Genomic DNA, 16,428 nt, shown 5'->3' with positions numbered 1-16,428 from the left:
CTCTCCAACCCACTATGGCTTATGTGTAAGGTTTGAACTGGCCTGTGACAAAATACGTTTCACCTGTTTGAATTCTAAATTCTTCATTTTAGATGAACATTTGAAAAAAAGAGAAAGAAATAGAGATGACAAGGACTGGTCAGCAGGGCAAAGTCACACAAACATTAAAAATGGCAGACTCAAGCCAGGGTTTAAACCCTGTCCTGTGCACAGCAGTCTGATGCCTCTGTTAGATGGACATAGCAGGTGTCGCTACTGCCATGGGGAATCTCACATCCCCCCAAAATGCTCCATTTGCCATTCCTTCTCCTCCCGCACTGAGAAATTAAGGGGTATGAGGCTGAAATTGCACCTCTTGGCACAATCCATGTGGCCTCAGACCCAGGGGAAGAAAAATCCTAACTGAAACCTAAGAGGCTCTCTTCAGTTGGTGCCCCAGCAAGCAGGTAAAACCCCTGTTCCAGTGGGGACAAAAGACCAAAGAATGTGGCTAAGTCGGCACCAAGTCACTTGACACCAACAGGTTCCTCTTCTTTACTAAAGACATTCGTGCCAACTTCTTTGGCACCGGTCCCAGGACAGAGCACTGTGTCAGATATGGAACATTGCTGCAAACACAATTCCATGCAGACATCACATTTGCCATGGAAGGAGGACGCTATCCAAGGACACGCCATTGAGGCCATCCACTTCTAGACAGTAGCAGGATGATGATGATGATGATGAAAAAAGCAGAAGAGACTTTGGCATCAAGAGCCCTTCCAGAACTGATGGCACTCCTTGTGCCAAGGCTCATCTCCGAGAATCCACCTTCATCTTTCCTCCTGGCACTGATGCCAGTACTGACTTGGGCACAGCACAGGCATCATCATGGGTTCACCTCCCCTTCTCTGGGCCACTCTTTCTCTCCTGATTCCAGGAGACTGGAATGACACCCTAGATGATAACTGAAAGGTGCCCAGCACCAAGGCCTCTGACCAGAATGGCAGTAGATGGGCCACCACAACCTGGCCAATACCAGTCCGATCTACTGCCATCGCCCTATGTATTATATTGGGTCCTATCATATCTTCAGTCCCAGGGTCAAGTCCCATCACATGTTCCCATGAGGAGGAAGAGATCCTGGTCCTCCTTGGCATTAGTACCGAGGACCTCCTCTCCAATACTGGAAGAGCAGCTGGGTAAGATGGCAGAAATGGCCCGGGAGATGCTCCAACTTCCTTCCACTAAAAGCATCCCTCTTATGCCAACAAGACTATCTCTTTAGCACTGACCATGGATGATTTTCAGGTGTTTTGGGAACTCTTGTCCAGAATTGTGGAGAACTTGAATATCAAAACAACTATAATCGAAGAGAACATCCATAAACTATTCAACATTTTTAATTCCTTGGCATGCATAAGAATTCCCCTACACATCAACAAGGTCTTGATAGACTTTAAAGACCACAGTGATGCACAGACAAAGAGAAGCAAGATCATCCCTTCTGTGTCAAGAGACTACTCATCTACAGGAGTGGTGTGTTCAACATCAGGGCAGTCTGATTGCCCTCCACTTGCCTGGGATCCAGAAAAACTTAGCAGATCCATCTTAGCAGGAAGTACTCTTTCCTTCACAAACAGACCTTCAAAGATCCTGTATCTTGGCAGAGGGGTAGACTAGATGACCCTTGTGGTCCCTTTTAAACCTATGGTTCTGTAGTTCTAAGAGACAGTCCATAAACAATTTTTTCAGAAATGGCGGGGTCCGACCGCCCGGGTGCTTGCCCCGCTGGGCTCTGGAGCCGGCCCTGGGTCCGACCATAGACCTTTTCGCAGCCAATTTGAACAAGTAGTGTCACATTAGGGTCCATCCCAGGGACCCTAATGGTAGCAGTTGTTGGCAGCCAACCTTTCACTGCCAGAGTTGCTACATTGACTTGCATCCGACGAAGTGGGTATTCACCCACAAAAGCTCATGCTGCAAAACGTCTGTTAGTCTATAAGGTGCCACAGGATTCTTTGCTGCTTTTACAGAACCAGACTAACACGGCTACCCCTCTGATAGTGTCACATATTTTCCTCCTGAGGAGAAAAGAGCCCAGGGTCCCTTTTGGATGAATTTGTGCTCCAGTGGAACATGTATCTATTGTATGCATTTCCTCCAATTCCACTAATTCCCAGAGTCCTCAGAAAATAAGTTAGAACAAGGCCCGAGTAATTCTGATAGCACCAGTGTGGCACGCCAATTTTGGGACTCAAAACTGAGTCATCTATCATTTGGACCATGCTTCCCACTCCCAGTTCTTCTATACATTATCTCACAGAGCCAAGGTCTCATTCTACATCCAGACCCATCGTCTCTGCATCTGACTTCATGGATGCCAGCTGGCTAACTTCATAAGACAGATGTTGCTTTGCACTGGTGCAGGACATTCTGATTCAGAGCAAGATAGCTTCAGCGAGGCTCACATATAGAGCCAAGTAGAAATGTTTTTCAATGAGGGCTGCTCATATCCCCTGCAGCCCTTGGAGACTTCCATCCCAGGCATTCTGGATTATTTGTTTCTCTGAAACATTTGAGTCTTTCAGTCAGCTCCATTAGAGTTCACGTAGTAGCAATATCTACCTACCATGCTCCCATTCAAGGTCACACAGTATTTTTACACCTAGCTCTGACTAAATTTTTGAAGGGGTTGGTTTATGTATTTCCACCAATTAAGGAAATTCTCGCTTACCCCTGGGGAGCTTAGATGTAGTACTTCTGTCTTTGATGGAACCCTCATTTGAGCCTTTATTCTTTATATCATAGCATGTGCTTTGTACTGTATACTTTTGTTGGGAGAGTGAGTGAGATTCGGACATTAATGGCAGGACCACCTTATACTTCCGTCCTTAGTGTAGGACTTTGCACTTGTCCTTGTTGAACCTCATCAGATTCCTTTTGGCCCAATTCTCTAATTTGTCTAGGTCCCTCTGTATCCTATCCCTACCCTCCAGCGTATCTACCACTCCTCCCAGTTTAGTGTCATCTGCAAACTTGCTGAGGGTGCAATCCATGCCATCCTCCAGATCATTAATGAAGATATTGAACAAAACTGGCCCCAGAACTGACTCCCTGAGGCACTCTGCTTGATACCAGCTGCCAACTAGACATGGAGCCATTGATCACTGCTACAGACTAGGGACCAAGTGGCTAGGCAGCAGTTCTGCAGAAAATGACCTAGGGTTACAGTGGACGAGAAGCTGGATATGAGTCAACAGTGTGCCCTTGTTGCCAAGAAGGCTAATGGCATTTTGGGCTGTATAAGTAGGAGCATTGCCAGTAGATCAAGAGATGTGATAATTCCCCTCTATTCGGCATTGGTGATGCCTCATCTGGAATAGCATGTCCAGTTTTGGGCCCCACACTACAAGAAGGATGTGGAAAAATCGGAGAGTCCAGCGGAGGGCAACAAAAATGATTAGGGGGCTGGAGCACATGACTTATGAGGAGAGGCTGAGGGAACTGAGATTGTTTAGTCTGCAGAAGAGAAGAATGAGGGGGGATTTGATAGCTGCTTTCAACTACCTGAAAGGGGGTTCCAAAGAGGATGGGTCTAGACTGTTCTCAGTGGTGGCAGATGACAGAACAAGGAGTAATGGCTCAAGTTGCAGTGGGGGAGGTTTAGGTTGGATATTAGGAAACACTATTTCACTAGGAGGGTGGTGAAGCACTGGAATGGGTTCCCTAGGGAGGTGATGGAATCTCCTTCCTTAGAGGTTTTTAAGGTCAGGCTTGCTAAAGCCCTGGCTGGGATGATTTAGTTGGGGTTGGTCCTGCTTTGAGCAGGGGGTTGGACTAGATGACCTCCTGAGGTCTCTTCCAACCCTGATATTCTATTATTTTCTATGATTATACTACTTTACACAAGGACAGAGTTATTCTTTGACCTCGTGCAAAATTTCTACCCAAAGTAGTTTCAAAAGTATACTTGAATCTTGAAACATTATGTATTTACCAGTGTTTTTTCCCGAGGCTTCCCTCGTCTCCTGCAGATGCAAAACTCCATGCATTTGATGTAGTGAGAGCCCTTTCCTCCTATCTCCATAGGACAAAATCTTTATGCAAATCTCCCAGACCGTTTTAGCTGTTAGAGGCGTGTCTAGAGGGCAGGGTATTTCCACTCATAGACTCTTGAAGCGGGTGTCAAACTGTATCAGTATTTCATATGAATGGAATAAATTAGCTCCTTCTCAAATCAAAGTGAACTCTAGAGATCAGGCAGGCTCCTTAACTTAACCAAAATCTGTAGGGTAGCTACTTGGAACTCAATACGAATTTTTACTAATCATTATTGCTTTGTAGCAACTCCAGATTTGACTCTGAATTTAGCATGACAGTCCTACAGTCCCTATTTAAGTAGAACTGGCACCCACTTCCTTAGAGAGACAACTGCTAGCCAATCACCTAGAGTGGGATCTCTGTGGACATATAGTGGAAAAAATAAAAACGCTTACCTTACATTAACTGTGGTTCTTTGAGATGTTTTGTCCACAGGGATCCCATGACCCACTCTGCTTCCCCACGAATGTGGTGTGCTCTAGCTTTGGGATTCTTTATTGGTGAAGGAACTGAGTGACATTTGGATCTGCTCCATCCTTTATGCACTCTGTTGAGGGGTGCAAGACATGCAGGGATTGGTGTAGCCCCAATGGATACTGTTTAGTAAAAAAGAATCAAATCTCATGGTGTTGGGGTGCATGCACCCTTAGAGTGAGATCTGTGTGGGGAAAACATCTTGAAGAGCCACATTTGCTGAAAGGTAAATAACCGTTTTTTAATTTGAAAGTTCTATTTATAATTTTCCTCAAATACTATAATTGTAGGACATTCCCATCAGATATGCAGAAAAGCTCCTAGTCCTCCACCTCCTCTACAGCATTTATGACTCCCTTTTTGATATATTTTCTTTAGCTTAAATGGAGTGAGGTACCAATGATAAAGTAGTTTGTAGTAATTTTCCTTAATGGTTACACAATTAGGTGCGGCTTTGTCTTTACTCCAGTTATTTTTCCATTGTTCCAAAGAGATATTTGTTTTTAGATCCTTTTCCTTTTTTTCCATAAAGGGAATCTTATCGTTTAGAGCTATCAGTAACATCCATTATACCATACTGAGATCAGGTCCTCTGAGGTGGTCTTTCCCATAATTAGTGTTTCTATCCTCGGTTAAAGGTCTGCTGGAAACTTGAGGTACCTAAAAAGGAAATTCACTATTTTTTAATGGGCAGGTGTACTGGTAGGGACTTTGCTGCCAAAGAAAATGAAACGGTTCTCCCCTTCCTTCGCTTGGATTTCTACCATGGACTTCATCTTTAAGGTCAAAGTCATGTGGTCCACCATGTAATCTGAGTCCTGAAAAGAAATTGTGTTTATGGACTCTGGGGAAAGAGGTGCCTACATTTTCCCCACTTGTGAAGCGAACTATCTCAAAATCTGAAGAGTTCTCTGCTCCATTTAATATTTATATGGATAATGAGAATGACCAAGTTAAATTAGATAGTCTGATGTATGTGATATAAATCCTCATGCTTCAGGTCATAAGCCCACACCATATGATGGTGGCTAGGGAGAACCTGTAGGCAGGTTATTCTATAAATGCCCACTGTGGGGTTTCTTGCACTTACCTTTGAAGCATCTGGTATTCTTCACCGTCAGGGAAAAAATACTGGACAAGATGGTCATGTGGCTCTTTAATCCTTGTCTTGACTCTTCTCTGAACCATCTACAGTTTATCAACATCCTTCTTGAATTGTGGACACCAGAACTGGTATTGACTTCTGTGAGCTTTGGATCTGGGAGGAATGTGAGGGCTACCATTCATATGTTCAGAATACTCATATCATGAATATTTGCATAAAGTGCCTGAATTTTATTCTCTCCTTAAGTGCTTTGTACAAAATCGTTTGCAGACATTGAGCCAAAACATATAAAATTAAACAGTTTGGAAACTCAGTGTTGTATTTCCCTTTACAGGCTCAAGCAGCAAGCTCCCCACACTCCTCACCTACCCATGGAGCCAGTCGCCCAATGCCAATGCCTGTCAGAGCCACTTCCGCTGGCTCTACCCCAACTCACGTACCTCAGGACTCACTTGCGGGAGTCGGGGGAGATGTGCAGGAAGCTTTTGCACAAGGTGAGCGTAGCACAAACCAAAACCCCTGCTGTTGCCAAACACTGAAATGATTGATTATTACACAAATATAATACAGCAATTTTAATATGATAATTACTGATATTATTTCACTTGGCCTATGCCAAAGCAGAATGGAAGTATACTTTTAATCTACAGGATTAGGCGACACAAGTATTAACAAAAATAGTTGTGTCGCCTAATCCTGGCCTCCCAATTTTTAAGCCACCATTTTGTGCACGTGAATAATTAGACACTTAAACATTACCCAGTTGCACCCACAAATCAGGTAAGTAAACTTCATGTCACAGTGCTGTGAATTGAGTGCAAAATGAGAGACCACTTACCAAAATTTGGCCCAGAGGATGCAGAGAGGAACAGAATGGTAGCGATCAGGAAAAAATAAACAGCACTTCCAACCAGAGTGTTCCACTAATATTAATCTTGTTGTAAGTTGATTATTAGGTTTAAAAAAAAAAGCTGAAATTTTGGACTGCAAATAAGTGAATGCTAAACTGAATGTAGCCGTTAAAAAGTATGTAAATCTCTGAACAGGCAAACACTCTGGTATAAACCTAAAAGTGTCAAAACACTGTGTGGCGAGGGGAGAACAAGAGTAAAAACCAACCAAATAATGAGAAATAAAAAAACAAAGCAGTGGACAAAATTAAAAAGTGGACGATAACATATCCCCTCCCCAGAGAAACTGTACCACTTATTCCTAAAGGAGATGACAAGTCGTACCAATTGTTACCACAAGGGCACAAGTAGTTTTATGCACATCTAGTGCCATGTTGCTTGGTGGTCAGTGTAGCTACTAAGTGTCCGTGTCAAATGCATCAATTGTATGATTCAGTCTTCACCTCAAGACAGAGTCTGTGAACACAGACCTCACTATGAAGATGGTGTCATGTTTGTTAGCTTTTCAAATGAAGATTGCCGAGACTATATTCTTCCTTACCTAGACTGGCTTCTGCCTGAGGGGGCTAAGAAAAAGGCGAAGGAAGTTACAGCAGAGGAGCAGTAAGTGGCTAAAAAGTCTCTTGTTCGAAACATAATACCTTTGGTACCACACTAACCATTTGAGGAGAATGTACTGATTAAAGGGTTCATTCCCCATGATATCCAACAAAATCTGAGGTTCTGTTACTTGAAGACCAGAACCTCCTTAGTCAATACACAGATGAGACTTTGGCAGATGTCAGCTCTACAAACCTTGGGCCCCTGCAATTCACTTGTAAGAAGAATGTGTCGTTCCGATTCCAGCAGTAGAGATTAGCTCCTAGTCCCTCTGAACACTTCCAGAAACAAAAGCAGAAACAGGCATTCCCAGGGAGGTATCGTGCCAAATACCAGAGGCATAGCACTCCATCTGCTGCCGTGGGTGGTCCAGTTGCTTCTTCTTAGCCTCTGCGGCAAGTTTGAGTACAGTTGAGAGCTCCCAACTGCTTTCTTTGGCAACTGGTTTCCTTTCCCCTTTGCAGATTGACTTGTTTCCAGGCAGCATGAAGTAGAACATAGTACAGTAGGTCCTACAAGGTATTCAAAATCTACAATACAACAGCTCGGAGTCACTAGCGATGATGCCGCTATAGAATCAAGTAACTCACAGGCTCTGTCTGAAGTCCAAGAATGTTGCCAAAAAAGTTTTATTTAACTCAAAATTTTCACCAAACTTTTACATTATTTTTGCTAGCTTGTGCTGCTACTGGGTTCTTGCAAATGTATGTGCATAGGAAGGAAGGTTTTCCTTTGGCTCTTCACTGAGGTTCCACCGTGTTTTCTCCCTTGCAGCTCCGGGGAGCAGTCAGCATGGCAGACCAATGAGAAGAAAAGCAAAAGCAAGGTCTTTTCTACCTGTAATATCCTCTCTATTAGAGCTAATGGAGGAAGATCTCTGCTTGTTTTGCAGGACCAGAGAAGGGAACCTTTTTTGAGAAATGGTTGTTAGCATTTCCTGCCAGCGTGATCCTCAGACAAGACAAGACTCCTCCTTATATGATCTCTTGGTCTTAGAGTCAAGGTACAAGAGAGGGCTTGTTAATAATATCAAAATACTAGAAGTATACAGGTTCCTGATAAACAGGGAAAAGATCAACTGTATCAAAAAACACAGTTCATTGTGCACCTGGGAGCATGGATAGATTCTCAGTCCCAGAATCTTTATTTCCTCGGCGTATGTGCTGACTCCGTGAGTGCTCTGGGGCTGGAGCACCCATGGGAAAAAAATAGTGGGTGCTCAGTAACCACCAGCCACCGTTGTTTCGATGCTGGTGGAGAGCAGCGAGCAGCAGGCGAGGGCCTCAGGGAGAGGGCAGAGTGTGGGCGGGAAGAGGCAGAGTGAGGGTGGGGCCTCGGGGAGGAAGGCAGAGTGAGGGAGGGGTCTCGGGGGGGTAGAGCAGGGTGGGAAGAGGTGGAGAGGGCAGGGCTTGGGGAACGGGGTGGAGTGGGCCAGGGCCTCAGGGTGGCGCACTCCCGGGGAAACCTGTGTCTGTGCTCCTCAGAGAGGCAACAGAAGACAAGAAGAGCCATCCAAAAAGTGCAAAATGCAAGTGTCCGTGATACGAACTCTGCTGCCCCTCTTGGTGTTGCTAATCTCTTGCACAGGCATTATCAGAAGGATCAGGTTTCACATGAGATGTTTTTACACAGCATCATTTGCTCATTGCCACTAACTGTGCTTACACAACCTATGGCAAAGGTTCAGGTTCACCCAGTGGTGAACAGGTTCCTGCAGTGGTGGATGACAGGACACAGATTTTCAAGAAGTTTGCAAATCTTGGAACCAAGCATGCCAATCATCGCAATAGATGCCAATTTAGAGCACTAGGGAGCCTGCTGTCCACTGGAGCATTGTCCATCAGGAAAGAGAGTTACTCCATCAGTCACTGGAAAGAAGAACTATACACAAGGGACTGGAAGCATTTTCATGGATGGTGTGTGTGCATATACACAAATGGAAGCACCAGATCGCTGCACTTCAAAGAGAAGCAAACTACTCTTGTCTTGGGCAAAGAAACACTTGACCATGCTGATGTGGTCCACCTGTGCTGTCCATGTAATTGGAAAATATAGTATAACAGCATATTGGCGAAGTAGACAATTGATCCACCAAGCAGGGAGCCACTCCAGGATATAAGAACATAAGAACGGCCATACTGGATCAGACCAATGGTACATCCAGCCCAGTGTCCTGTCTTCCGACAGTGGCCAATGCCAGGTGCCCCAGAGGGAATGAACAGAACAGGGAATTATCAAGTGATCCATCCCCTGTTGCCCATTCCCAGCTCCTGGCAATCAGAGACTAGGGACACCATCCCTGCCCATCCTGGCTAATAGCCATTGATGGACCTATCCTACGTGAATTTATCTAATTCTTTTTTTTAATCCTGTTATAGTCTTGGCCTTCACAACATCCTCTGGCAAGACGTTCCGCAGGTTGACTGTGCAGTGTGTGAAAAAATACTTCCTTTTGTTTGTTTTAAACCTGCTGCCTATTAATTTCATTTGGTGACCCCTAGTTCTTGTGTTATGAGAAGGAGTAAATAACACTTCCTTATTTACTTTCTCCACACCAGTCATGATTTTATAGATCTCTATCATATCCCCCCCTTAGTTGTCTCTTTTCCAAGCTGAAAAGTCCCAGTCTTGTTAATCTCTCCTCAGATGGAAGCCATTCCATATCCCTAATAATTTTTGTTGCCCTTTTCTGAAGCTTTTCCAATTCCAGTATCTCTTTTTTGAGATGGGGCGACCACATCTGCACACAGTATTCAAGGTGTGGGCGTACCATGGATTTATATAGAGGCAATATGATATTTTCTGTCTTATTATCTATCACTTTCCTAATGATTTCCAACATTCTGATTGCTTTTTTGACTGCCGCTGCACATTGAGTGGATGTTTTCAGAGAACTATCCACAGTGACTCCAAGATCTTTCCTGAGTGGTAACAGCTAGTTTAGACCCCATCATTTTATATGTCTAGTTGGGATTCTGTTTTCCAATGTGCATTACTTTACATTTATCAACATTGAATTTCATCTGCCATTTTGTTGCCCAGTCACCCAGTTTTGTGAGATCCTTTTGTAGCTCTTCGCAGTCTGCCTGGGACTTAACTACCTTGAGTAGTTTTGTACTATCTGCAAATTTTTCCGCCTCACTGTTTACCCCTTTTTCCAGATCATTTATATCAGAAATCTTTACTAAACCAGGATTGGTTTTAATGGGTTTTTGCACTACAGCTACCCTGTCAAAGTGGCAGCTCTGCAGGCAAAGGTGAGTGTTTGCAGTTCTGCTCTCATATTCCTTACAGAGGGAAAGTAATCACTCATTTTGATTGGTCAGGAACAACTGATTGAGCTTCCTTTTGTGAGTAGCTTGGGAAATTGAAATCTAATATCTGCCATAACTCTTCGTTTTCTTTTCCTCCATTTCTTTCCCAGGTACACGAAGAAACCTCCGTAATGATTTATTGGTAGCAGCTGATTCAATTACAAATACAATGTCTTCTTTGGTGAAGGAACTTCATTCAGGTGAGGGAGTTAAACTTTAACATACATGTACACTCCGGAGATCAATGTGACCAGCAATAGTAATCTTAAAGCCACGTGTTGAAGATTTATCTGTAAACTATAGTTCTCATCCAGAAACTAAATAGAAAAATTAGATTGCAAGGTTGCAATTTAATTCTCCCTCAATGAGAAGTCACCAGGAATGAGAATTCTGTTCTACATACAGAACCTGGCTGACACTGTTGTTGATGATTCTAGGGTGCTAGAAACCAGTTCACTCACTCATAGCTGTATTGACTTCTACAAGGCTAACCATAATAACTTTTCTTTGCTTGTAAAGTAAGCATATGTGATTCAGAATGCTTGCCAGGGAGCAGAGATGCCACTTTTAATGTCTTTTTTTTTACTACAGCAGCTCTTTAAAGACATGAGCTTAGAAGTTAAGATATATTTTTGAGTGAGTTCACACAAACTGTTACTTAATGATTCTGTAGTATTTATAACAGCAATTTGGAGTGCACTTAAAATGAATTCCCATTAGGGAACTCTAGGCATGAATATAAAATTAAAATATACATTTGGCACAACTTAAACACAGGAATTAAACAGCTGTGCAAAAAGTGGTGATTTTGCCTGCGTGCCCTTTGCACAATAGTAATGATAGTGGGTTTCAGTGAACAGAATAATTGGGCCACAACAAACTTACAAACTTGTTGAGAAAGACCCATCCCAAGATTCTCAGGGCTTTGCTTGTAAAGAACGTCATTGTTCAGCATTTCAGCTATTTGTTAAAGGGCCTTGTGCTTTTAGGAATAAGGAAAGGATTCTGCATTCACATCTAAACACAGATTTTATATTTTCCTAACAGATTCCCTAGTTACTCCTGAACAGTACATTCACCAGTCCAAACCTTGTGTCTTGGCTGCAGCAGCAGCTTTGGAGTTAATGAAGTCCTGCATGTATTACAGCAGCAATCACTAGTGCTGTTATAGTTCTTCTTCAAATGATGCCCCTGTGGGTGCATCACGTCAGGTGATTGTGCGTCCCTGCACCTCTAGTTGGAGAATTTAGACAGCAGTGTCCGGTGGGCCCCACGTGCACTCTCCCCTCAGATATAGATTTAGGATTAATTGTGTAGTAGAAGATAGGAAAACAAGTTATAACTAACTACTCTACCCCTTTTCTTTCTTCTCATTTAAAAAAATAAATAAAAATGTATTATGTTATGTTATGTTTCATTCATCCCTTTCTGGGATAACTTTACCTGAGAATGCCCGGAGGTCCTTGGGTTTTAAATGTTGCCTCTCCTGCCAAGAGGCAGTCCCCGTTTCAGATGGACATTCCCAGTGTGTCCGCTGCTTGGGGGAAATGCACATACCCCAGAAGTGCTTCCATTGCCACAACCTTAAGGCCCGTGCCAAGAAAGTGAGGGACCTTAAATTCAAACTTATCCTTATGGAGAAATCCCTCAGCCCGGACTCAGAACCACAAACTTCTCCCAGTCATCAGTTGCCGATAATCGCCAACTATGAGACCTTGATGGCAAAATACAACCACACCAATTATTCTAAACTGTCTGAATTTATTGACTTTATACCAGAAGACTAGTAGGAGCAATTTAGATCAGTCATTGCTGAAGGCCACCTCCTGGCACAAACAGCTCTCCAGGTATCATTAGACTTGGCAGACACAGTGGATAATGGAGCAATCAGTTTGCAAACATCGAGAAGATAATAATATAAGTAACAATCAACATGGATTAGTCAAGAACAAATCACCAACCTGATCACTTTCTTTGACAGGGTAACAAGCCTTGTGGATAGTGGGGAAGCGGTGGACATGGTATATCTTGACTTTAGTAAAGCTTTTGATACTGTCTCACATGACATTCTCATAAACAAACTAGGGAAATGCAGCCTAGATGGAGCTACTATAAGGTGGGTGCAAAACTGGTTGGAAAATGTATCAGGGGGTAGCCGTGTTAGTCTGTATCCACAAAAACAACAGCAATGCCCCTCTGCCATGTACATTGGCCAAACCAATGAGTACACCTTGCAGCGATCACAACCTTTCACGATAAAGTGGATGGGTTCTCAGTTTTTACCCATCCAATTACAAAACGATCCCTACAAGGTGTCTGGAGACTCTATCCCAAACTCAGAATCCCAACGCCTCCATGGGATCTTAATTTAGTACTTCATTCCCTTACTGGACCTCTGTTCAAACCCTTGGCTACATGTTCTCTATTACACTTTTCAATGAAAGTAGCCTTCCTTGTCACCCTTATGGCATACTCCCCATACACAACCTTTTTCAAGAACAAGGTCATTCTAAGACCACATCCTAAGTTTCTACCTAAAGTCCATCTTCCCTCATTCTTCCCTAAACCTTAGAAGCGGCATTCCATACTCTGAATGTCAGAAGGGCACTAGGATTTTATCTTGAACGGACTAAACCATTTAGGAAGGCACCAAAGCTGTTTTTCTCTACTACAGAGAGATCTAAAGGAGACGCTATATCTAAGCAGAGACTCTCCAAATTGATTTCAGAGTGCATTTATCTCTGCTACCGCCAACATGAACTACAACCCCCACCGAGGGTTAGAACACATTCTACCAGTTCGCTGTCCACATTGGTAGCCTTCCTTAACAATGTACCTGTTAGAGACATGTAAAGCAGCCACTTGGGCATAAGCCCATACAGTAGAAGCTCAGAGTTATGAACACTAGAGTTACGAACTTACCAATCAACCACACACCTCATTTGGAACTGGAAGTACACAATCAGGCAGCAGCAGAGACCAAAAAACCCACAAATACAGTATAGTACTATGTTAAACGTAAACCACTAAAAAATATTAAGGGAAAGCAGCATTTTTCTTCTACATAGTAAAGTTTCAAAGCTGTATTAAGGCAATATTCAGCTGCAAACTTTTGAAAGAACAACCATAACATTTTGTTCAGAGTTACGAACATTTCAGAGTTACGAACAACCTCCATTCCCGAGGTGTTTGTAAATGTGAGGGTCTACTGCAACATTCATTCAATACTACGCAATTGAGCAGGACTCAACATATGACACTTTATTAGGACACATGGTCTTATTATCGATCACAGACCCAACTCCGAAGCTCTTCCTTTCCACTGAGGGTCACTGCTCTACAGTCACTTGAAGTGGAGCACCCACAGGAACATCACTTGAAGAAGAAGGTTACTCATATTGCACAGTAGCTGAGGTTCTTTGAGATGTGCACCACTACCCACCCTCCTCCCCTCTACTTCGGAGTTCTAGTAAGGTCCTCTGTGGTAGAGAAGGAACTGGGGGGTGGGGAGAGGGGTTGGCCGCAAAGCCAACCGGGTACTGCTGTCGAAATTCTCTGACTAGAGGTGCTGGGGCGCACAAACACCTGAAGTGGAGCACCCACAGGGTCACACATCTCAAAGAACCTCAGTTACTGCACAAGATGAGTAACCTTCTCTTAAGGGACCTTGTGTTTCTTCAGTAAATCGCCATGTTCAGAGATGCACAGTTCTGTTCCCCTCAAGCTGAAACCTGGTGAATAAACTCTCAGCCCAAGACAGATCTCTGCAGTAATTTATTTCTTGCTTTTAATAGTACTGCAGATTTACACTAATGTACCTGAGATCAGACCCTGGCCCATAGTGACTTGTATCAGGGATACAGGACTTCTGATCTCCTGGTCTCTTTTGAAATCGGTACAGTGTTTTACAAATACAAACAAAGCAAGGTTTGTGCTGTTGACAGTTATTTCAGTCTTGTCGTGTAAGGCATTTATAATGCATGGGGGATTCAAGATAAAATTAATTACAATCTTGTATTTGATTATATGCAGAAACTAAAGAAGACCAATCCCTTGAAAATATCTGAAATAATGTAAACTGTGTAAATTAGGAAAATCACGAGTTATACGCAGCTGATGAGATTCAATGGGATTTAACACGTTAGTTAGGAGTTAAACTAGGAGAACTTAAACTTCCTCCAGGCCTGGATTTCCTGCCAGCTTTAGTTGCAGACATAAAGTTTGGTATGTTTTTGTGACTTACAGTACCTAGCTTGGCCTACAGCATCTTCGTCTGCATTCAGAAAACGTGCCCTGAGGAGCGCAGAAAAGGAAAGGAAGAATTGCTTCTGCCAATAGTCAGGAGACAGTCGATAGATCTGAGTATAAAGCGTGGGCTTCTCACAATCTTCCCTGGCCAGGAAATACTGGGTTCCACTTAGAGTGATGACCAGCTAGGTCATTCAAAAGCAACATACGGTAACATATTCTCCTTATCCTAGGGCCTAAGCAGGCTGCTGTCTAACTTTCCCAGCCCCACTTAGTTTGAGAAGCAAGAGACAAGTGTAGCAGCCAGACTCAGAAATTGCTTGGAGTCTCAGGTCACCATTGTGATTTTTAAAAATTTTGTTTAGTTTCAATCAGTGATTTCTGCCATCGTCATAGTACATATTTCAGTTGTTGTGTTGGGCACCATGGAAAAGGCCATTGGTAGAAGCACTTCTGACCTCTCAAAGTGATATTTATCAATTGGTTGTAGTTGAAACAATGAAGAAAATGCCAGTTTCTTTGACTTCTCTATTAAAGATCCCCTTTGGTCAGAACCAACTTACACTACTCAAGCTTTTCAAGTTGTGCTTTCTATTACAGGTGTTTTTTTCTCTTTCAAAACTCTATTAATATATTTTAAAATATGGATCAAGGGAAATATAACTGCCTGTAATAACTATTGTCTATTTACATTATTTTACTAGAAATGCTACATACAGAGATATGACCCCTCCCCCAAATGAGAAGGAACTTGCCCTTCTGTCCACCTTCTCCTCAACATAAATACTAGCCTGGCCCATAAATTCACTTCAGCTTCACTGGAGTTAAATAAAGTGAGCCTTGTTGCGCAGTTCCAGTTTATGTCCTATGTTCCTAAAACCTCATGCTTCAGCTGGCCATCTGCAGGGGTCAGGAAGGAATACCCCCCATGTATTCTGGGGCGGATTTTGGTCTTTCTCTGAAGCATTACGGCTGAAGTTGGAACATTGGATGGGGGCTAAGGGCTGAGGTGGCACGGAGCATTCTCCCTCTCAGGTGCTCACAGGCTCAGGGTCTAACTGATCGCTATATGTGGGGTTGGGAAGGAATTTTCCCCCAGATGAGATTGACAGTAACTTTGGGGTTTTGGGCTTTCCTCTGCAGCATGTGGGTGCAGGTCTCTTGTCAGTATTATCTAGCTATAGCTCAGTAATTTCCCTGCCATTGCAGAGGTATCTGGCATTTGGTGCTCTTTGGTCCCTTCTAGTCTCTCCCGGAGATACACAATAGTCTAGTCTCCTGTGGGCTGTAATACTTTGGTGTCATTTTGGTTGTTGGGTTTCATGTGCGGGTGGTGTCGGTGGGCTGGGATATGCAGGAGGGCCGACTAGATGATCTGGTGGCCCCTTCTGGCCTTAAACTCTGTGACTCTACATGCTCCATCAGCATGCACTTCCTTTCTGTCACTGAGAGATGTAATGAGAAGTGTATTTATTGGAACAGAATCTGTTCTCAGTTACAACTGTGCCACCCCAGTGACTTCCATGAGTGTTGAGGTCTCTTGGCACCTCACATGGTTAGGCTCTAGATCTTCAGTAATTAACATCAAGTGTTCTTCCTCTTGGATCTCCACAAAACTGTTTCAGGTTTTCCTTCAGAGTGGATCTTTTTGCTTGGAGTGGGTGCAGACCTTATTCCACTCCAGTGTGCTGGC

General features: G+C 43.3%; 1 protein-coding gene across 7 annotated transcripts in view; it reads left to right on the top strand.

The window, feature by feature from the left end:
- The window catches only part of DTNB (dystrobrevin beta), a 354,166-nt gene that overhangs the window by 313,727 nt on the left and 24,011 nt on the right, over positions 1–16,428 (top strand). For all 7 annotated transcript variants that reach the window (XM_045010065.1, XM_045010062.1, XM_045010063.1 and 4 more), the window contains exons 17-18: positions 5,997–6,156; positions 10,598–10,687. In XM_045010065.1, the coding sequence (XP_044866000.1) occupies positions 5,997–6,156; positions 10,598–10,687 (250 nt within the window). The remainder of the gene's footprint in view (positions 1–5,996; positions 6,157–10,597; positions 10,688–16,428) is intronic.

This window comes from Mauremys mutica, chromosome 3 (assembly GCF_020497125.1).
Source record: "Mauremys mutica isolate MM-2020 ecotype Southern chromosome 3, ASM2049712v1, whole genome shotgun sequence".
Classification (NCBI taxonomy): domain Eukaryota; kingdom Metazoa; phylum Chordata; order Testudines; family Geoemydidae; genus Mauremys; species Mauremys mutica.
This window is presented reverse-complemented; position numbering and strand designations above follow the sequence as displayed.